The sequence below is a fragment of the Cupressus sempervirens genome, chromosome 8 (assembly GCF_028749045.1).
Source record: "Cupressus sempervirens isolate cs-2001-9-10 chromosome 8, ASM2874904v1, whole genome shotgun sequence".
Classification (NCBI taxonomy): Eukaryota; Viridiplantae; Streptophyta; class Pinopsida; order Cupressales; family Cupressaceae; genus Cupressus; species Cupressus sempervirens.
This window is the reverse complement of record NC_143125.1, coordinates 106030810-106054504: the sequence shown is the minus strand read 5'-3', so window position 1 is coordinate 106054504 and position 23695 is coordinate 106030810. Positions and strand designations below refer to the sequence as shown.

Sequence of the window (23695 nt, the reverse complement as noted above, 5' to 3'; positions counted from 1 at the left end):
CTCAACTAGTATTCATATGTCTACTACTATTGAGGTTTAAGTTATCTATTTTCTTTAGTTTGGTCTTGTTTCCTTTATGTATTTTCGAGTGAAAAGTATGAAAAAATACCAAATACCCCATTCATATGAAGGAGCTGCCCCTCTCAGACGTATAGAAAGGTTGCAACTTGATAGTGACCAGGCTTCAATCTATCCAACCATTGGTGTGGTTAGCACTGCTCCTTGGGCGAACAAGGTCATTTTTGAAAGAAGCATTTGCAGTGATGAATCTGTTTACCAACAAACCTAAATCTAGTATTTATGTTCGAGCCAAATAGGTAAAGATACAATAACTCAGTCAGGTAAAAAGGATTATTCATTCATTTAGTCCAACTAAGTTATTTATATGTATTTATTGACATCTGTATTGACCTTATTACTATTTCAACATGCTGAAGGATTAGGTGTATAACCAAGGTGCCTAGAGATCAATTTCAGTGGGCTCCCTCAAAGTTTACAAGTCCAAGCCCATATCCTATTTTGGGACTTGCCTTCAAGGCTTCCCTTACACTGACCCTTACCCCATCTTAGGACTGTTAGCCATTGCTTGCATTTAGACAAGTCCCTCCTTGGAAACGTTATTGTCCCTTCTTCAAGTCCTAACACATCTGAATATAGATATATATACACACACACACACACACACTAATATCTCATGTATCATTGCTATATGTATAAAACATATATATAATTCTGAATTTATTATTTTTAGTATAATATTAATATATATGTTTATACATTTATTATCTTACACTATTATATATATAACACAGCATTAAATAGTATGTTATTCAACACTTTACATAGTCACAGTCTTATTCTTCCTTATCTCCCTTCTGGAGAATAACCATAATATTTTATATTTCCTTTCTGTCCTTCTGTTTGATCTGTAATCCATATATCTATTGATCTATATCCATATGAAGTGCAGTTGAACTTCCTTTATACCAATTCTTAAGAGTGGAGGGGTGTGTCTCTATATGGCATCCATATGGCATTTCAATAACTTTGTTTATTAATGGATTGCTACCTTATTCGTGATGTAAGTCTAGAATATTTCCTTGGACTGCTTATTTAAAGCAATGGACTATTGTAATCAGTGTTACCCCAGCGCGGGGGTGTGGCGGTGCGGGGGGACGTCGAGACGAGTTTTGGGTGCGGGAAAAAAATAGCCTCAATTTGGGGACAGCAAGGGTGTGGCGGCGGGGGAGTGGAGGGGGGGTTCAAGGGAGGGGGGGAGGAGAGAGAGTGGGGGGAGGGGATTGCATAGTATATATATAATATTATTAATATATATGATTGAAAATGCTAATTATGAAATGATGCTTCAATATATTATATAACAATGTAACATTAACATATCAAATATAGTTGACTACAATGAATAGAGAAAATTAAAATGTGATTCACAAACCATAAGTTCAAACTTGAAACTTGAAATTTCATAACCATTACTATTACTAATGACCATTTGACAAATTAACTTAGTTCAAGATGCAAGATTCAAAATTCATTGTTCAAATATGATTTTATGAATATCATATATCATAAAGATGCTCATGATGACAATGAGCTGAATAGCATGAAACAGTGAAATAATAATAATGTATCATAGTCATATCAAAGTGAGTATAATCAACAAAATGACAAAATGCCAATAATGAGAATGGATGATTCTCAAGTGTTCTCTAATCATCCCCTATGCCAAAGTCCTCATCACTGGAACTACTAGACTCCTCCTGGGTAAGATCCTGATCCTCTAAAGGAACACCAACTAGCCCTACATTGGCTTCTGCATCGGCATCCTCATCAATCTGAGCTGGATCCTCTGGCTCCACATCCCATCGTGCTGCAGGGCTCTCCTTGTACTCGCGTGTCTTGCGATCTTTGAGCCGCAAGTGACCATGTACAGCAACCAGCTTCTCCGCTCTCTTAGAGGTAAGTCTATTCCTCTTAACAGAGTGAATGAAGCTATAGGTGGACCAATTCCTCTCTGCAGCTGAGGAGCTAGACACCTGAGATAACAAAGTTGAAAGTTACAATTTACAAGTTACAAACAAATGTTCATACAATTTGTAACAAATGATAAATGGTAAATCGATGATTAATAATTATTGAATCAATGAATCATAAATTAAAATCAGCAAGGTAAAACTCTTCAAGTTAAGATTGTAAAGGGCTGGAATTAGTTATTAGTATTACAAACCTGAGAAAGCAGTCGAATGGCTAGTGAGGTGATCTTTAACTTTTGTGACCCATGACATTTCCACCACAAAATGGGATTCTTTTGTGCCATGGTTTTGAGATCCACCTTTGCAATATCCGAGTATCCTACAAGTTACAAGTTTTAAAGTTTACAACATAATATTAAAATTATAAATAACTTAAATAAAGTTATAACTTATAAGTAAAGTTACAATTAATTATTAAAAGAACTTATAATTATAAAGAGTTTAGAGCACTGAATCAAGATTTAAGGATTACCTGAAAGACTAGCAAATTCGGACCACTCGGTACGGATCTCACTAGCAGTTTCAGTATCATACATTTTGGCAATGCATCGAAAGAACCCATTCTTCACCTCATCATCCTGAAGTGGTGTGACTCTACCAGGCCTAGGTATGTACCACTTCGGGTTCAATGCATAGGCAGCCATGTGCAAAGGAGTGTTCAACTTCTCCCACCTGCGGTGAATGATAGGCTCAATGTGCTCCCTATAGAATGCTAGAGTGGGGTCTCTCTCACGCACAACAACCCTCATCTGCCCAAGCATGGAATCAATGCACTCATAAACCTCTCCAAGGCTAGGTGAATCTGCATCTCCATATCTGATCACCTGAAACACTGGAGTAATGATGGAGACTATGTATTTTGCATCACTCCAAAACTGATCACTCTTCACTGTCTCCTTTACCCTCTTCCCCTGCTCTGTTCTGGACTCAGGCCATCGATTCCATTCTTGTGTCATAACCATGAGTTGCAATGGCTCTTGCAACTCAATCATTCTCTCCAAGAGAATATAATATGATGCATACCTGGTCTCAACTGGTTTCAGGAATTGCTTCTTTGCGAAGCTCCTGAAAAGTGCATGTGATGTATGGTGATTGCAGATAAACATCTGCACCTCTCTCCCATCATTAACCACCTTTCTAATCCACTCTATTTTCCCCATGTCTTTGAGTGCATTGTTAATGGCATGCACACAACATGGAGTCCACCAAATATGCCTATAAGCTGCCTCAACAAGCCTCCCTGCAGCTTTGCACACATGTGCTGCATCTGTCACAACTTGGACCACATTTTGTGGTCCAACCTCCTCAATGGCTTCCCTAAGCACATGAAACTGAAAATCAGCATCTTTACGATGCCCTGAACAATCAACTGCCTTCAAAAAATATGGGCCCTCCGTGCATGTAACCATAATGTTGATGAGTGGACAATGACTAATGTCCGTCCACCCATCCATGATAATGCTGCAACCTGAGTCCATCCAACATGCTTTCATTTGCTCCATCAAGATCCCAACCTTGTCATAGGCTCTATCCAACACTGTAGTCCTCAGCTTGTGGTCACCTGGTGGCACATATGATGGCTCTCCCTCATTCACTGCCATGATAATCATCCTCACAAAATAGGGAGATCGAGCCACATGTGTAGAGATGCCATTGGCAAAGAAGAAATCACCAACAACATCATCTAACCGGTCCCTTGCATGCATGTTAAATAAATGAGCAATGGGGTTACTATCAGTACCACTTGAAGTTGCTTTTCGTTTCCCCCTATTGCTGTCCCTAGCTGAACTGTGTGTAGGTGAGGAGAATGATGGTGTAGGTGACATAGTCCCTGCTCTCTGATACAAGATATGAGTAGATGTATCTCGCTGTCCCTGTAACTGCTGTATATGCTGTACCTGTTGCCTAGCAGACAAAGATCTAGGCACTGGAACAACACTATCATCAGGAATGCCCCATAGTTTATTTACTTCAATTCTGTATCTGACATTCTCAGGATTTGATAAGAACATGCATGGGTTCACACCATAGCCACTCCAAAAAAGAAGGTGTGAATTAACTCTTGTAATGTTGCCAAACCATTCTGCTCCACATATATTGCACTTCCATTTGCGTGTGCCACCCCTTGAAGGTGTAGGGCGTGTAATTTTTGTAGCAAACTGTTTAAGAGGGGACTTTGGGTCATAAGGACCCCTAGCATACTTCCTCAAAATCTCTGAAGGGCAATCAGTAGAAGGCACCCCTGGTGCAACATAAAGAGGCTCTTCCGCAGGCTCAGATTGACCACCTACATCAGCCCCATGATCACTTTCTTCAGGCTCAAGTTCAGGCTCATAATCAGATGCACTTGGCTCATTAATTTCCATGTCTTTTGCACTTTGGCTGGATCTAGAAGCCATTTATAAAACTGCATTTCACAAAATGAAAGTAAAATTATAAAAATGATCATGATACATTTCAGCCCAAGTAAAAATAATTTAAAACTTGAAACTTTACTTTATAATTTTAGCATTTACGATTTAAAAATTTAAAGTATTAAAAAATGAAACCAAATAGTAAAATACTAAAAGAAAATATTAAATAAAAATATGGCAATATGGCATATGCTGAAACGTTTTACTAAGTTAGTAAGTTACTCTCAAGTTTCAAGTTTTATTTTTTATTCTTGAATCTTGTTGATAGTTGAATCTTCTTAGTTCTATGATTTTTTATTTTATTATTTATATTAATTTTTAGTTTTTAAATTTTTTCATTGTTCTTAAAATAAAAATATGGCAATATGGCATATGCTGAAATGTATTTAGTACTAAAAATTAATATAAATAATAAAATAAAAAATCATAGAACTAAGAAGATTCAACTATCAACAAGATTCAAGAATGAAACTTGAAACTTGAAAGTAACTTAGTAAAACTAAATACTAAATACTAAATTTAAAAATTAAAAATTGATTTTTAAAACCAAAAAAACAAAGTAAAATTAAAAAAACCCTACCTTGAAGGCTCGAACTTGAGGAGACACTTGCCAAATCAAACTTTCTTGCTCCTCTTGCTCTTCTTGATTTTGCAATCCCTTGCAAAACCACCCACTAATCTCTCACAAGCTCCTCCAAACACTCTTTCTCACTTAGCTCCTTGCTGCTCCAAAATGGTGAAATGAAATGATGAAATGAATAAGAGATCTATTGGTCTTATTAAGCTTTCAAATAGACTACATGGGACCCACACCAAATTAGGGTTAGCATACTTCAAAAACAAAAACAAAAAAGAAGAAGCAAAAAGTATTGTTTTTTTTAAAAAATTGGGCCTCTTCTCAACGCACCCCGTGTGCACCCGGGAAGCACCCCGCGAGCACCTGTGGCGCACCCGCACACCCTCGCACCCGGAAGCACCCAAGCACCCGGTGCTCGACCGGTGCGGTGGGGGTGTGGCAGCGAAAAAGCCGCGGGCGGGGATGCTTGGGTGCGTGACGCACGCGCACCGGGTGCGCAGGGCTTTTGACTCGGGTGCGCGCACCCGGGTTACAGTGATTGTAATCCACTTCGTAGCGGCAACCTCCAGCTGCAATGCAATTTCAATCACCATCAACATGCTTCAATACTCTAACCACGGCATGCTCCTTAGCCACAAATAATGTCGACTTTGTTTAATATTGCTTTGATATTTGTGTCAGTGTAATGACAAGAAGCGTTACCAATGAAATAGACATATCTCTGTCATTGTAATATTACTTTGAGTATTGCCATCGATAGAGCCCACTTATCAACCAGTAAGCTGCTTGTTAGAGGACCTATTGACGAGTCAATGATGGCAAATAGAATATTAATATGGCAGATAGAATTAGTGTTGATGTTAACGTCAATTGGCAGCAATAGTTGAGTACAAACTTAATCTGTAATTAGATTGAGATAAGGATGCATGGATGGTGATTATAGAAGGGATGAATCATAATTATAATTTAGAGACTTGGTACTTAATTATTCATTTATAATTATTATTTGTTATGAATAAATATTCATCTTGTATATATATTTGTTATTAACAATATATTTACTCATATGTAAATTTGATTTATATAATTGACTACATAATTAAAAAAGGAATCAATTACATATTCATATTCCATAGATGTGTATCATATATATATATATATAAATTATGGCTCATGATAGAGGTGCATTAACTACTACTTTCTATTAAAGGTCGGAGGTTTTACGGTTCTACCTACTCTATAAATTCCAAAAGATGTGACATGGTCTCCTTAGATGAAGATAAAATAGGAGTTATACATGGTGGCACATTGAGGCAAGAGGGGTGAGAAACCCAACTACTACATAACCTACCAAGCAAGAACAAAAAAGTGGTTATGTGGCACAACTTACCAAAAGAGGGTGTGTAACTCAACTACCCATGTATGAGAGAGAGTGACACATGCAGCTGAAGTATTTTTTCTACGTGCCCTCAAATTAACCTCTCCTAAACTTAGGAAAGCTTAAATAATGTGTAGGACAAAAGTGATACCCCACTAACATAAGAAAATTAGATTCCCAGCAACACTAAAGTGCCATTTGAAGGCTACACATATCTTTAATTGGTAGATGCTGATGTTTTGCCTGAATCGCCAATAATTTTTATATGCAACAGTCTCAAAATGTAAATGTATTGTATGTTACTATGTACTGAAGCAAATAAAGAAGATACCAGATCAGGTGGTCTTGCAGGCCACAGTTGGGTACCTGAAGTGGGTAGCCAATTCAGGAAGCCAGATCCAAACTCAAATGACTATATTATAAGAGCAACTGCACTTTTTTTAAATATTCTGAAAAAACACGCAGAAATTTACTGTCTTAACATCCTTTCAACAAGCGAAACTAAAAACATGTAGATTCAAATGTTTGATAGTATAATTTTCTTGTTTCAAGTATCTACCTCTCTATGATTCAACAACATGAACACCAGAAGAATCTACCTCTGCCCTTTACACAATCAGAAAACATAATTGAAGCACCTTCCTTGACCGGTTTCTCAGCATGTCATACTCCTCCCAAAGGTTCCTGGTTATCTGTTTATCAAGTTGCAAAAATTATTTCAACTTTACCTCTTAACAAAAAGTAATACTCCCTTGTTGCTTTAAAAATGATCACAAAGAATTATGGCTGCTGCCAAGTTTGATGTTAGTTCACACACGAATACCACTCCCATGCCATTTTAAAAATGATCCAAAAATAACAGGTACTGCCACCAGGTCTGACAGCAGTTGCCTGGGCCAAATATAGAACTAGTTTAAAATAATGCACTCAATACTGACAGAAGCCATTGACCATACCTGGAGATTTGAATCAGCCAAACAAAGAAATAAGATGCTGCCACAGAATAGCAATAAAATCCCTCAAAACTGCTGCTAAAATAAGACAAGGTAAAGGATTCGACCACCAGCTGTTCATGACCAAGAAGATAGAATCCTCTGCAAGATACCAAAATCATAACCATGAAAGGAAGACCCAAAATTGATTTGGAACCAATCCTGCATCACTAGGCAAATTTGTTCCAGAAAGGGTGCGTGTTTGTGTTCAAAGTGAATAGATCACAATTAAATTCTATTCATATAATATTCATACAAATTTTTGAATGCTATGCTATCAATTGTGCAGGATAAGTAAGGTTTAATTTTTAAATATATAATATATACATGTGCGTGAGTGTGTTTACATTTAACAAATGGAAATTAATGTATAGCTGCTATCATACCTATAAACGCTTGAAGATAGAAGAGGCACTCCAAAACTTTCTTGATCCCTAAAGGATGTACACTTTTGTCAAGCATCACTATCTCTATACAATGGTAGTAGAAGAACCACATATGCAAAATAAATCGCATTTGCACGCGTAAATCAGTTTTGTAAGATAAATTGTTTTACAGGAATATGTTAGCTAGTTAGGCATAAAGCAACTAGGCAAAAGCTTATCTTCTGAGGCAGTGATCAGTGCAATTGGTATGCCATATGCTACCATTGGTTATGCAGACAGTTCCTTATCAGTTATGGTCTGTATTAAGAATATTGTAGATGCAATAAACTGAACCTACAAATAACATAAGGAAATCTAAGTCAGTTATGCTAAAGCCTTGACTACATGAATAGTAAAAAGGTATTAAGTCTCTTGAGAACAAAAATATTATTGAGAAAAAATTAGCAGGATTGTAGAAGGTTGTTTGGAGTGAGGTGCAATACCCATAACATTCTTGGAGTGGGCCCATGTTGGCACCTCTACCTTTGAGGGAATGTTTTTTATTATGGTGGGTGGGGGGCTATTTGGAAAGCCTTTCCCTCGATTTCATGTTCTGTGTTTCCTGTTTAATGCTAAAAGCATTACAGTCTGTAGGCCTTGTTTTCCAGAAAATGCCAAATTGCAATCACATGTTTGTGGGTACTGGGCGTCATCTTGAAGTATGTTTGCCATACAGGGAGGGCATTTCAAACATAATTGCAAAATCTTAAAAAGGAAGAGTATTAAATTAAACTTTTTGTCACTGAAAGCTATGAAGGATTTTGAAATTGAGAGAGTACCATGCCGTTTAACGCATAAGAGACAAGTGTTAATAATTCCTTGAATAGGAAAATTTGAAATAAGTGGGGCCTTCCAAAGAAGACTAGCATTTTGGGGTTTTAAGGACATGGAAAATTTAATTATTCTGTCACATTCCGACTGTACTCTTGATTTCATTTACGTACAGGTCATAAAAACTATGAGCTTAAATAGTAAAAAATTGTTGCATTACAAAATGTTTAGGTGTTATGACAAGCTTTACAGGGATAACAAAGGGACTGATATTCCAGCTGGACAGCCTTGTGTTAAGTACTATTTGTTAATGTTTCACTCTAGTGGATGCTGTTGCGGCCTTAGGGACACAGGTTCGAAGACCTTGGGGGAATTCCACATGAACTTGGATGAGCTGGACCTCATCTCAAGTTTCTCATCATTAGTTTTTGCATCTCTATATGGTGGCACTGGGGCAAACCTTTACCATCCTTCCTGGACATACTTTAATTCTCATATTCATAATGACACAGAAATGTGCTTTCATTTGGCTGCATGAGCTAGTATATTGCACATTACAGTACTGCATTTTTAAATAAATGCCCCATCGTCCCTCAAACTTGTTGCTCATTTGTACTTCAGGTTGTGTGGGTTGGAAAATATAGCCAATATTGGTTGCCATTTTACTAATTTATTCCTTGCATTAAGAAAATAAAATAATTATATCGAAAACCAAATTACAAATGTCGAGTTTTGAAATTTGTATATAGTGAAATAAAAAATTAATTTAATTCACTCATACCATCTCAAATTTAAATATAAAAATATCAAATAAAAAATTTAACCATACAATTTTAAAGCTGCAAATATTATAATTAAATTAATTCATCCAATCTAAATTTGAGTTACAAAATCTGTATATAATTAATGGATTGGTCACGATAGGCATAATATTTTCTAGCAAATTTAAAGATAGCACGAACTCTTTAAACTGTATGGTAATAGAAGAAGAAAATGAAACCAATTCATTGACTAAAAGTTGTAGTCTAAAAATTTACTCAAAGCATTGTTTGTGGGGGTCTACTTGTACATATTTTTGCTGAGACACAAGCAGGGGTAAGGTTTGTTTGAGGTGTGTGGGCTTGGAAGAGTAGTTAACAAATCCAGTCATACGAATGACAAACACCGAAGAGCAGAAAAACTGACACATCTTTTTTTTAACAATTTCAGCTCAAGAAAAACCAAAAAAATGAATCATGAACCTTCTAGTTTTCTAGAACTTTTATTAAAGTTGCCTAGGGTTTTAAACATAAAAAACTTAAAAATTCAAATATATATCATGAAAAATTTGTCTGATTGTGCAACTGTGTTGGGTAAATAAAAAATAGCATGTTAAAATGCTACCGAAGATTTGATTAAAATCTTGTTGCAGATTGAAAAAAATCTAAACCCTAGATGGTTCCACAAGGTTATTCAGACATACCTAATTTTGGGATGTTCTATACCCAGAATCATTGGAGGAAATGTGTGAATTTTAACATATGATTTTTCTGTTATTGAATAGGAGGTTGCACCCTTGAAGTGGTTGATGTTAATTGAAAATTTAATTTTACTCTTCACCATTGATTAAGAAACTTGCTTATGCAGCTCATAGAGTAAAAGTAGCAAAAACTAGATTTGAACATGTGAAATGGTAGTTTCTTTAGACTTGTTTCTGCACTTATAATTATCAAGAATGCATTAATTGATGGATGCAAGGTGAAAACATTAGTTCCTTCCATAGTTATACCGCCCTAGGGGACAGGGGGACCATGGATCTGGGGGACAAGTTTCGGGATGGGAGGAAAAGGGGCCTTAATTTGGGGATGATGGGGGGACGGGGGTGGTTGTATATACTTACACGTGTTACTTAAAATGCTAGTTATGAAAAGATGAATTGCAATATAAGATATAAAGATGTAAAAGAGTAAATACTTGAACATTGCATTGATTTGAAACATCAAATGTTGAACATAAATATTCGAATCAGCAAATTGTCAATACCAAGGCATCCCCCCATTCTCGGCGGATGTAGCAGAATCTGGTGGCGCTGCTAGGGATGGGGGAATGGAGTCCTCAAGTCCTCGGAGTGTCCCCATCTCCGGGACGTGGGGAAAAAAAGGGGGGACGTGTCCCAGTGTTACTATGGTTCCTACCTATAGACAGTAAAGGATAAATAAATGGGTCATCTAGCACTTATTGTAAGGACTCAACCTATCTAACAAATCATAGGCTTACCCCTATTTTGTGCTTCACCTCATTTTTAGAAAGGTTCAGATCTTGTCAACATAATATCCTCCCCTTTAGACAACCAAAACCTATTTAGGACTGAGAAAAGATTTAAGAAATTATTCCCTTTTAAAAACAATTGCTCTCTTGAGTAACCAAGTCACTCAAGACAAACAATTGCAGCTTTTCACCATCCTCTTTGTTTCATATGTATCGTTTTTAGTGTGCTAAACTCAAGCAGCCAAGTCAATTTGGGTCAGTGTCTCAAGCACTTATTGCCCCAAACTAGTAACATTTATTTGAGCTTCGTAAACATTTTTATTATTTTAAATTTTCAAGGAGAAGAGGGAGGCAAGAAATATTCTAAAATAAGTAAAGTCTATAGCAATGGCAAAAAATGACGTGCCCCTAAACCTCTAGCGTGAGACATATTTCTGGGTTAGGTATTCTCACAAAATATAGCTTTTTACTTCCCTTTGGAGTGGAATGCGATACTTAACATTCCACTAGAGGCTGGGACATGGAAGTTGTGCTAATGCAAATTCAATGGTCCCTTGTGCATGAAAGTAGAGAGTGGAATGGAAAGCAGTCAGCTCTTTGTCTATGACAAAAAAATGTTGGCCCTCATGGATACTAGAAATGCAAGCTATATTCACTTCACTGACACTTAATCATTGCATTGTGGAGCACATATGAAAATTTGAAGTACTCATTCTACCAAAAAGGATTGATCAAACAAGAATCAATGTGTGTAAGAAAACTATAATTTTTAATGTAGGAGGTCAATACAAGAAGGGAATACATAATACTATTGCAGATTACTAATCTAGGGTACCTATATTGATTGCAATACTTATGGTCAAGCTAGGCAGGAGGGCAAGATTATTTGCTGAATATGCTAAAATTGAGGGAGTACTAGTTTGCTAAAATATGTGGTAAGAATCCATGAGGATGACACTTATACCTTTTTAAAATAATTGTAAAAATTTCAGACATTAACCTGTACCTGATTCTAAATTTAGGAAGGTACTAGAGTTTAGCAGAATGTCTTTCCTCATTGCTGGTCATGTTTGCTTGTGTAAGACATATTACTGCATAGCAAAGTAACAAGAATCGGAATCGGATCGGAATCGGCAAGGCCGAATCAAATCGTGAATCGGCCATGAATCGGAATCAAATCGGCCATGAATCGGAAAATTTAAAAAACCCTTGAAATTTAGTGAGTAACTTATTTCATAAACCCTTTATCGCTGATTCGATTCACCGATTCACAAAAAATCGTTTGGCTTGAATCGAATCGCCAAATCGCGTGAATCGCATGAATCGCCGTGATTCCTGGAACTGTGCTGCATAGACACGTATTTAAGAGGTTGAAAAATTATGTGAAAACTTAGGCTAATTGTGAAACTTTTAAAGTATGTTATCGGTTTTGTACCTTGGACCCTTGAATCGGATCCGGGTACGAATTGTATTCGGATTAGCGAAATTGTCCGTGATGGGTCTGTGTTTGATCCTTGGGGTCAGTCCTAATCTGTGGATCCAGAAGAATCCGCAAGGTGAAACATGGACCCTACCCGAATCCATCACAGACCTAGGGGACCCCATGCAGACTTGGGGGTGTCCTACAAGGATCCGCACGTCTTAGGGGACCCACGGGCCAAACTAAGAAAATGTGGGGCCAAAGTCACAAAAAATGTTTTTTAGAATCGTCAATGGTCAAGTATATAAAATTTTAATGATTATCTTTGACATTTGGCATTGATCAATGATCAAGCATCATAGATTCATTCTATGAATGATTTAGTTTTACAATTATGTGTAGTTCTCTTATTTCTTTGTATATATAATGCATATATAAATATATATACACGCACACTCTTACCCATACAAATGATAATGGAAAATAAAACTTACATGAATCCACAAACTGAATTCTCTTACCCAAACCTGTCCCAAACCCAAATCGGTAGCTTGACATTTAACACTTAACACTCTTGAATTTATCTTGTATTTTTAATTTTTAATTTTGTTGGTTTTCTCTCTAGGTTGCAAGCTCCTCTGACATATGTTGTGACAACTCTTCAAGCCAATTTGCATCATTAATGTCAACATAGTACATAATCCTTTATCCACTCAGTGAAGCATAAACAATTGGGTTTAAAAAAAGTAGAAGACTTGTTTGTTCACAACTTGTGCCTCCTGGCACATAAGGATCCAAAATACAAGAAGGGGGAAAGAAGCTTTGGGATGTAGGACTCGAGTCTGCTGACTTGGATATGACCATTCATCTTTCTAGAGCCACTTTACTTGATATGGATGATGATGAGGATGACACAACACTCTCTAGTGCTAGAGAATTCCATCAGCCATAGTGTTAAAGTATAAAGATACAATCTGTTTCATGGTGGATTCCCCTAATATTGAGATGTCTATTTCTATGACAAAATGCTGTTTTTGCAAGAGATTGAGATCGAGAAGGGGTGTGCAAATATCCCTCTTCTTGTTGAATCCTAATAGATTCTCAAGTTCAAATCCTCCAACAAGGTCACTATTAATAGGGTGAGCAAGATCTTAACATATTTGAAGTTAATTCCTTTAATAGGGTGGCTTTTAGTTTGAGTTAGAAAATCCTTCAACAAGTTTACTCCTAACAGGGTAAAGGTCTTAACAAGGCTAGACAGATCCCCCAACTAGGTGACTCCTAATACGGTTTGCTCCTAACTAGACTTTATTGTAAGCTCCTAAGAGATCCAAGCCTTTAACAAGGTACATTTCAAAAGAGTGCAAAGATTTGTGGGTATTAATTCCTGTCGTGATTTTTCTCTCTACAAAGGGTTTTCACAATAAAAATATTGGTGTTATTGTGTGGATGTTTTTATTAGTTGTCTTATTGATAGTTTCACAAGTTAACATGGAATGAATGAATAAGAGTTAGATTTGATATTGGTTAAAGATTGAAATTGATTGATTACTGATTCACACCCCTTCCCTCCCTCTGCCCTCCGCCCCCCTCTTAGTAATCTAGGACCTTAAGTATATTAACAATTGATATTAGAGCTTTGGTCCTCTTGCTGGAAATCCTAACAACTTGAGGAAAAGATCAACATGATTAACAAGGAAGGTCCAAAGTTTTCCAAGAACTTCTATGTTTGGTGTGATAGGATGGAACTCTACCTAAGAGGAATGGGGTCACAAATTGGACACATGTGGAGAGTAGGTATACAAGACCTAATGGGACACTCAATGCTGATCAATTGAAGGCGGAGACGGAACACATATAGACCTTGAATGCAATTGTAAGTACCTTGTCAAATGCTGATTTTGTTGATATTCATGGGCTGGATAATGCACATGATGTATGAATTCAACTCTACTTAGTCTAGGTGGAGATGTTCATGTTAAAAAAGCGAGGGTCGAAAGCTTGAAAGTATGATGTCATAAAGATGGTAAAAGGTGAGAATGCTGCTCAATATGGTCATAAGCAGAGAAAATTGGTTTCTGCAATTAGAAATGCCAATGGAACTATGGAAGATGAAGTTGTGGTGAGTAAAATTTTGAGAGCCTTACAACATGTTTATTCTATCAAAGTTTTTGCAATTCATGAATTAAGAACTTTTGAGAAAGTTTCCATTGATGGACTAATTGGTAAAATTATTGCATTTGAGATGAACGACAATGACAATAGTATTCCTAAGGTTGAAGCTACTTTCAAAGCCTCCTTATCATGTACTCTTGGAAATAAAGATAAAGAAATTGCTAGTCATAGTGAGTTTGATTCATTCTTTGATGAGGAAAGAAAACAAGATGAATTTGAAGCTTAACTTGCAAAGAAATTACCTAGAGCTACCTATAAACTTAAGGGCAAATTACCATTGAAATGTTTCTCATGTAACAAGATCAGTCATATTACTGCAAGATGTCCTAATGTAGAACAAAGAGAAAAAGAGAAGATTCAAGGACAAAGGAAAGAAACAATGCTATGTTGTCATTGATGGAGTGACTGATGATTAATTTGATGATAATGATGGAGAGGAAGTTCTATATGTTGCAATGAAAGAAGAAATAACAAATGGTGAGAAAGTTCTAGTTTCGCATATGGATCACAATCATGATTGGGTTATTGATAGTGGTTGCTCTTATCACATGACTTGATATGGAAGCAAGTTCATCAAGCTTGAAGAGTTTGATGGTGGTGTTTTGAGATTTAGCAACAATACTCTAAGTTTTGTGAAAGGTAAAGGATCAATTTCTTTGAATGATAAGAGTTAAGGTGATGATGGACACTTTGTTGAAGGTCTAAAGCACAATTTTCCCAGTGTTGATCAACTAAATGATAAAGGATATCGTTTATGGGAAAGCTCTAGTTTCGCATATGGATCACAATCATGATTGGGTTATTGATAGTGGTTTCTCTTATCACATGACTTGAGATGGAAGCAAGTTCATCAAGCTTGAAGAGTTTGATGGTGGTGTTTTGAGATTTAGCAACAATACTTTATGTTTGGTGAAAGGTGAAGGATCTATTTCTTTGATTGCTAAGAGTAAAGCTAATGATGGATACTTTGTTTAAGGTCTAAAGCACAATTTGCCCAATGTTGATCAACTAAATGATAAAGAATATCGTCTAGAGCTCAATGGAGGCTTGTGCAAGATTCTAGGAAACTCCGAAGATTTGATTGCTACTGGGAGACAAACAAAAGGTAACTTATTCCATATGATAACTATAGTTAATAGTTGCTTGGTTATAAAGTTTGAAGATAGTTGTTATGGCATAGGAGGTTTTCCCATGTGAATTTTGACAGTTTGATAAAAATAAGCAAGACTAATGCAGTTAGTGGATTGCCCGCTTTAGTGAAACTGCACAATGTTATGAGCAAGGAATGCCAAATGGGTAAGTTCACTAGTTTTAATTTCTATAGCAAGTCCCTTTCATTTGAGAATGTTTTAGATTCGGTGCATATTGACTTATGTGGACCTATGAGAACTAGAAGTTATCATGGTGACAAGTATTTCATGCTATTTGTTGATGACTACTCTAGAATGATGTGTGTTAAAAATCAAAAGCATTTTTTTAGTTCAAAATCTTTAAAGCTTTAGTTGAGAAAGCAAGTGGTAAGAATCTCAAGTGCCTAAGATTTGACAGAGGTGATGGGTATACTCCTTAAGAGTTTGTGGATTGTTGTGACAAGAATGGAAATGAAAAGAAAAATGTCAACTCTGAGGAGTCCTTAGTAGAATTTTATAGCAGAAAGGAGAAACATAACCATTGTTGATGCTATTAAAAAGAGACAATGCAAAGATTTTTTGGAGAGAAGCAATCTACTGCAATTTATACTTTGAACCAGAGACAAGTCAAGGAAGGAATTGATAAGACACCTTGTCAATTGTGGTACGGTCATACTTCTATATGAATTGTTTGAAAGTTTTGGAAGATCATGTTATATCAAGAGAGATGAATTCACTAGAAAATTTGATCCTATGAGTGATGAAGGAATATTCATAGGTTATTCTACCAATCGCAAAGCATACAAGTGTTTAAACAAAAGGACTAATAAAATGATTGATAGTGCTAATTTGAAGGTAGATGAATTTCCAGACATATCTAAAGTGCAACATGATTCATACAAGCAGGAAAGTGAAAAGTGCTAGGACATGATATTTATACATCTGAAATAGCAAGAGATTATTGTGCAAAACAATTAAGAAAATTAAAATTCAGAACCTCTCAATACTTATTAATCAATATTAGATCTAATACTTTTATTCATTCCATGTTAATTTGTGAAATTATCAATATGACAACTCATAAAACATCCACACAAGTAACACAATAGCACCAATATTTTTATTGTGGAAACCCTTGGTTAGAGGGGAAAACCGCTACGAGAATTAATACCCATAAATCTTTGCACTCTTTCGAAATGCACCCTATTAAAGGCTTGGCCCTATTAGGTGCTTACTATAATGTCTGGTTAGGAGCAGACCATGTTAGGATTTAGTGGGTTAAGGGATTTGCATTTAGCCCTGCTAGGAGCTTTACCTTGTTAGGAGTAACCTAGTTAAAGGATTTTCTATCTCAAACTAATGAGCCACCCTTTTAAAGGAATTAATTTCAGATTTTTTAGGATCCTTCTCACCCTATTAAAAATGATTTTGTTAGAGAATTTGGACTTGAGAACTTGTTAGGATTCACCATTGCTCGTACTGTTACCAATTTAGCCTACCTCCTAAATTGCTATGTTAAGCTTGCTTATATGTTGCACTATGTGTTTTAAGTTTCTGATCATACATATTACAGAATGATTTCGATGCAAAATGTAAAGTACAAAAATTAATAAACAAAAAAAATTGATCATGTTTTATTCAAGATACATACAAGTACCAAAATAGTACACTTTATTGAAATATATTTTAGAATTGTTTTGATAAGGTACAAAATGTTCAACTTTTAAACAATTCTTGATACAGTGCATTCAGATACCACACAAGTTGTGGCAGCTCCTAATACAATATCTGAATAAACACATTGCATAAACAAAAATGTACTGAAAAGATAAGGGGAAAAGCCTCCATTGCCTGAATGGAAGTATCGTTGATTTGAATGTTGAAGAAGATTTGAGCCCATATCTCCCTTTGGGAATAGATTTGCAAAATGTAAAAGTGGAGGGTCAGTTCATACGAACCGAGCAATGGAAACCATTCCAATTATCTCTATACTACTTAGTGTTCCTACAACATGGTTATTCAGATAAAAACATGAAAAGATGCAAAGACAAGAGAAATATCTGAAAGCAAAGCAGGTTTTATGCTAATAAGTTTGTTTCATGTGCAGATACAGGTATGAAGTTGAGGTTGTCAAAGGATCATGCATAAGTTACATGCATGAAGCCTTTCGACTGAATCATGTAGAGGCCAAGACTGAAGGACTGAGGAGACTATTGAAGGGACACGCATAAACTACAGGCGTGAAACCTTCTGGTCAAATCACGTAGAGGCAAAGACTAAAGACATGGGGAGACTATTGAGGGGGCATACATAAATTACAAGTATGCAACCTTCTAGTTGAACCATAGCAGAAGATTGAAGACATCAGGAGATTGTCAAAGGGACATACATAAATTGCAGGTATGAAACCTTTCAGTTGAATCATGGAGGGCATATGGAATTCTTAGTCTATAAGTTAAGAGAACATTTGTAAAAGAATGTCTTTATTGCATAAAAAATAAAAGATGTGTCAAATCTCAGATTTTATGGCAAAGAAAATTAGAAAAAAAGATGTATCAAACCATATAGATTTGCTGATCAAAATATGTAATGAAACTAAGTAAAGCCACAAGCTAAACTAGCAAGGAAGATGCTCAAACAAATGTTCATTCATGAAGTTATGGGAGTTGATTCAGTAGCAAATAAAGACTGGAATTTATTACAGTCAAGCAAAAAGATATTGTGCATAACTATTATGTAATCATTATTTTTTAAATGCAAATTGAAATCAAAATGTAGAATCAGTAATTTCCAAATTCAGTTCTGATTGTTCAAATAACAAGGAGTATCAGTTACAGGTTTGTTATGATGCAATTAACAAGAGCTTCAAGGTAAACACGATTTTCAGAGTTGGAAGTACAAGATGCTATAGGATACTAGTAAATTGAGTATCTACAGGAGAAGTTTCAAAGAGCAATGATTTTTAACAATCAAAACAATGAAAGTATGTAAGCTTCTATGTTAGAAATATAAATATGATACTATGCTGTCACGAAGGAGGAACATTTCATTTATATGTATTTTCCAGGATAACAAACTAGCAAGTACACATGGATATGAGTTATCAAGAACAACTGAGGCACAAGAAGATGTAACTTCCAGGCCAAGCAAATAAAGCATGCACAAGTAAATGGAGTAAAAACATTTGCTACAACAAACAGAATAAGACTTCATAATTAACAACAAAGTAAATATGAAATGAAGCAATTCTTGCAAACCCTCCATTCTATGGCAAATAACTTACAACAGAGAAAATGCTGATGAAGTGAAAAGAATAACGGTCCAAGTGCAACTTATGACAATGAAGAGTGAAGAACAATGGTATTAGCTCACGGCATCAAGCACGAAGCTCACGCATCAACAACCCATCATGAGGGAGAATTAGCAACTCGTGAACATCCAGCAACTCATGAAAACACCAAAAATCAGAAAACCGCATGGAATTGCAGACAAACGCATGTCATGGAGATGAAAGGAGTCACACCATAGATCCATGAGAAAACGCCAATACCCACGATAAACAACAGAGACTCATGGCAAGCAGAAAAATTTGCCACGACATGGAAGAATAAGTTCACGGCTTAAAGAACTCGAATACACCAGCACTCATGGCGACTATACCAGGGACCCATGATATAGAGCAAGAAACATGGCGTCCAATATAGCAGAGCAAGGAGAAATCGCAAACACTAGAATTTCCCCATGGCAGCTAGGGTTTCAACCCTATTCTTTTCTCTCATCTTTTCAATTCGAAATGATGGAAATGATTATATTTTTTCCTTTTTGATAGCCCCTCAAGCAATTTTGATAAAAGTTCGGGTCCATTCTTAAGAATTTGGAAGATAAAACAATATGATAGTTTATTTATTAACATTGGAGTCATGTACATGTTAATATATAGATTATTATTTTGTTTTATTTTGTTTAAATATAAAGAATTATTATTATTATATTAATTGGTGTTTTACAAAATCAATTAATTAATAACGATTTTTACTTTAAACAAAAGAATTTATTTATTATTATTTGCATCAAATATGTAATTAATATTAATAAATTGATAATAATAAATCAATTTATTAATGTTATGTGAAGTGCAATAATAATAAAAAGGTTAAGAATGAGTTAGCATTTTAAAAATGCCTAAGTTTGAGGGTGGACATTCAGTGGCTATTTTTAGACTCATAGTTCAAACTCAAGATTTTGGAGTCGATTATGAAGCTATTTTGGCATTTTCAGAGTCTTTTCGGATTTGTCTACATGCATAATTGGTCTGTCTACATGCATAATTGGTCAAAGGACAATTTGAGTTTTCCATGTAGTGATGGAGCACTTTTTGTGCTATTTTTGGCGAGATATCGAGTAGTTAAGGCAAGTTTTGCATGCAGTTGTTGATGCAAGTTTTGTATCACTTACATAACATATTAGTAATTGGATATTCGATACGGAGTATCAAACATACAATTCCTCTCTTGAAAAGTTATTGCTCATGGGATATGAGAATAACCCCAATGTTCCTTACTCTTGTGGATACTCGCTCAGTTTTATCGATGTGATTTGCTGGTAATCACGTAGGCGGCCTAATGCTATTCATTCAAGGATGACTTGGGCTTTGGTGGAATGATGGTGATGGTGATGGGTTTGTGAAATATGCGGGTGGCAGATAATGTTGATGGTGGTGATGATGGAGGATGTGTCTGCCGATGATGATGTTGATGGAAAGCGGTGGTGGTGGAAGGTGAATGGATGTGTTTTGATACTTGACCTACTTCCCTAACTTCTCTAAACTTCAACTACCCAGCTACTCACTATTCTACTCCTACTCTTATGAGTGGAAGGTTCGCAAATGGACGGGGATCGAGCCTAATGAGAGCCGACCAGCGGCCTCACTTCCACAGGTGCAATGATTCAAAAGAATAATAAACTAGTTTGCCACACAAAGCTTCCCAACCAGCTGCTAGGATGCTAGTGGTCTAGTATTGATCCCTATCAAACATCTACCAATGCTACCATACAACTATCCATCTACTTTACTCTTGCTTAAACAACTTGAAATGAAATTTGCTTCAACAACTTGAAAAGAAATCTAACTATGTGGAAGTAGAAAACATGCAATAATACCCAATGTTCTTAATCACCATGCAAATCACAACAATGAAAAAGAGAGCAATTTTGGGATTATCTTCGCAACAATTTCTCCAACACTTTACAAATGAGAGCAAATGGCCTTATATAGGGGCCAGAAATGCAACGGACGGTGGAGATCAAAACAAGATCAACGATCTAGATTGGATCCTCAAAACCCTAGTTAGGGTTGCTACCCCATCGGCCAATGAGAAGACGCCACCTCATCAATGGACCAACGAAAAAAGTGCAAAAAGTGGCAACCAATGATAAGGCACCAAAATGGTGGCCAATCAGAAATAGACACTTGTCCTATTCTAGAAGAAAGAGAAATTGCCACTTGGGCTTACATCAAATGATCTTCTAATATAAATCTTCCCTTTTCTTTCATTTTCTTAGCTAAGACAATGAACTTAGCTAGCCTTTCGTTAACTTCTTCCATAGGAGGACAAGGTGTGTGCTTTGTCCTTAGTTCTGCTGATTTCACCACGTTGCTTGCTGCTTGTAGTATCCTTTCATAGTCCTTCTCATATTCCTTTGTAAATCCAATAAAAGCATTGAGAGAGGAAAGGGTGCCCAAATGCCTCTTCTTGATTGCAACCTTTCTTAACTCATCCGACCTTGATTCAAAATTTGTTTCATTGATATCCTCTTCTCTGATATCCTCAAAATCAAGTGCCATCCCAATGTTGCTCATCATGGTTGAAATGGAAGTGTCGACACTTGGGTTGTGATGTGCAACCGCCTTCTATATTTCTTCTTTGCCAAAGGGGATTGTCCTTCCTTTAGTCAGTCCTTCATCCGTATCATGCCCACTATAGTGATATTGGTGTCGGTTATTCTCTTCATTTTCGAGAAGAAGGGTGTTTTGGGCATCATATCCTCTTTGTTTTTCTTAGTGTTTGTCTGCTTGGGATTCTTACTTGCACTAACATCCTCCATACTCGTCGCCCTATTACAGGATGGTAGAGTGGTGGACCAGAAGACAAGTAGCACCAAGGGAAGCAATCCCAAGACTAGAACGAAAGAAGGATGTCAACTTAAGGACTCGTTGCAACTCTAGATGATGAAAATTCACCTTAACCAATAATCGTATAGCGACTTTTCAGAATTAGGACTAGACCTCAAGAACTTCAAATCCACTTGCAAATTAGAAATTTATCATGTAATTCACCTCCAAATAAAATTACCCAACCTAGGGCCAAAAATCATAGCTTCTTGCAAAAATCAGAATTTTATCTTCCACAAATTTTAGCTCCCACAAAATTCGGCCTCCACAAAATTCGGCTCCCACAAATTTCGTCCTCCACAAAATTCGCCAAGCAAGAAGAGTGCAGATCTGCTCTTGCAAAATCGCCAACACCTTGAGAAGGAGAAGTAAGAAGTGAGGAGGAAATGGGAGAGAGGTCTCCTCTTATACCCAACTTTCTTACTCCCTCCAAGCTGGCCGACTTGGATCCTAGGAGCAAGAAAAACAATAATTAATGCAAAATTATGGCCCACAATTAAATACTTAGCTAAATGTTAATTTTGCCAAAATGAAAATTGCCTTTTAAAATTGCCAATTAGTTCTAAATTGCAAAAAGAAATTAAATGGTGCCTTGGAGATGTTAAATATTTCTATTTAATGAGGATTTAGTAATTAATACGTCATTAAAATTGTATTTTGGCTAGCGAAAAGCCATTTTTCAATATTAAATTACTAATTTCATTAAAGACTAAAAAGTTTTCAAGGCAATTTTAATCAAATTGAAGCCAAATTTTGCAATTTTAATTCTAATCGATTTAGCTAAGCAATTTTAGCATTTTAACACAAATAAATCATTTCTCTTAGAGCCTAAAAATCGATTTTGCAATTTGATTTAATCATCACAAAATTAATCTCTCTTCACCAAAAAATAATTAAGACTTTCCAAAAGACCAAATTTAACAAAATAAATTATTTTTTGAAAATTATCCAAATTTACACAATTATATCCAAATTTTCACTAGAAAACGTCTAAGTACAAATTTTACAATTTTATCTTGCCAAATGTCGTTCTTTAAAATTTGTTCGGCTTAAGGATGAAATTGGTGGCTCTGAAAAATCAAGCGGAACCGGGTGAAAATAAGCTAAGTCTCTTCCATTGGTCTGAAGGTGTCCAAGGCTCAAAATAAAAAAAAAACCCAAAATTGTTGGACAATCCAAAATTTTGCCAAGGTGATTAAAAAAAAAGGGGGGTTCCCAAAGTTTTGGGGCGATGGTGTGAAAACCTCACAACAACAGTTCATTATGGGAGCCTATTTTATGCATATTTTTGATGAGTTTCACATGCTATATTTTTGGGTTGATTTTGAAATTCGAGTTAGGGTTTTATGCATGATTTTGAGGAGTTAGAGGCAATTTTCCAATTAGCTATCAGTTGGACAGGTGGTTGAGAGCAGTTTTCAGGGGTTTCTTCACAGTTTGGATCAGTTTTGACTCTTTTTCCATGCATATTTTTGATATCCGAATTAGGGTTTTGGGCTCTATTTATTGTACATTCATCTCATTATGATGGATCTTCTTTTGGGCTTAGATTTTTTGCACATTGCAAAATTTTGAGTTGATTGTAAGAGCACTTTGTAGCAAAGATTTTTTTTTTAGCATTGATAATATAGATTTGGCGGTTCCTTGTTGATTTTCATGCAATATTGTGGATTTTTTGTTTTTATGTTGTGTTCGTCCTTCATTAAAGCTATATTCCTTATTGCATGTTAGAATCTTGATACGTGTGATTGCAGGTCTTTGTTTGTGTCCTTATTTTTTTCAGAAAATTGGTGAAGCCTTGGTTTTCCTTTCAAAATAGAAGATTCTGGGTCCATGCATAGAATCACTTTTGTAGTTGCATGTTTGTCCGAGTATTGTGAATCATTCGTATTATGGGTAATTTGTGCTGATTTGATTAAAGTTGCATATGAATCATTGGTGTA

General features: G+C 36.0%; 2 protein-coding genes across 6 annotated transcripts in view; one reads left to right on the top strand and one right to left on the bottom strand.

Moving 5' to 3' along the window:
• The window catches only part of LOC149541818 (uncharacterized), a 61814-nt gene that overhangs the window by 8999 nt on the left and 29120 nt on the right, over positions 1-23695 (top strand). The gene's annotated exons all lie outside the window — the stretch shown is intronic.
• LOC149541820 (uncharacterized) lies at positions 1460-10725 on the bottom strand. The gene is made up of 8 exons (XM_089796500.1): positions 10631-10725; positions 7236-7311; positions 7059-7112; positions 6752-6832; positions 5373-5611; positions 2524-4439; positions 2246-2370; positions 1460-2054 (listed from the first exon to the last, which is right to left on the bottom strand). The coding sequence occupies exons 1-8, from the start codon at positions 10723-10725 to the stop codon at positions 1728-1730; spliced, it is 2913 nt and encodes a 970-aa protein (XP_089652626.1). The 3' UTR covers positions 1460-1727.

Excerpts from the sequence above, each read along its gene's own strand:
- LOC149541820 (XM_089796500.1), bottom strand. The coding sequence starts at position 10,725 with ATGGGGACACTCCGAGGACTTGAGGACTCCATTCCCCCATCCCTAGCA. Across the intron at positions 2,371-2,523 it reads CGAATTTGCTAGTCTTTCAG|GATACTCGGATATTGCAAAG; the intron begins GTAATCCTTAAA and ends TGTAACTTGTAG. Across the intron at positions 2,055-2,245 it reads CCATTCGACTGCTTTCTCAG|GTGTCTAGCTCCTCAGCTGC; the intron begins GTTTGTAATACT and ends TTGTTATCTCAG.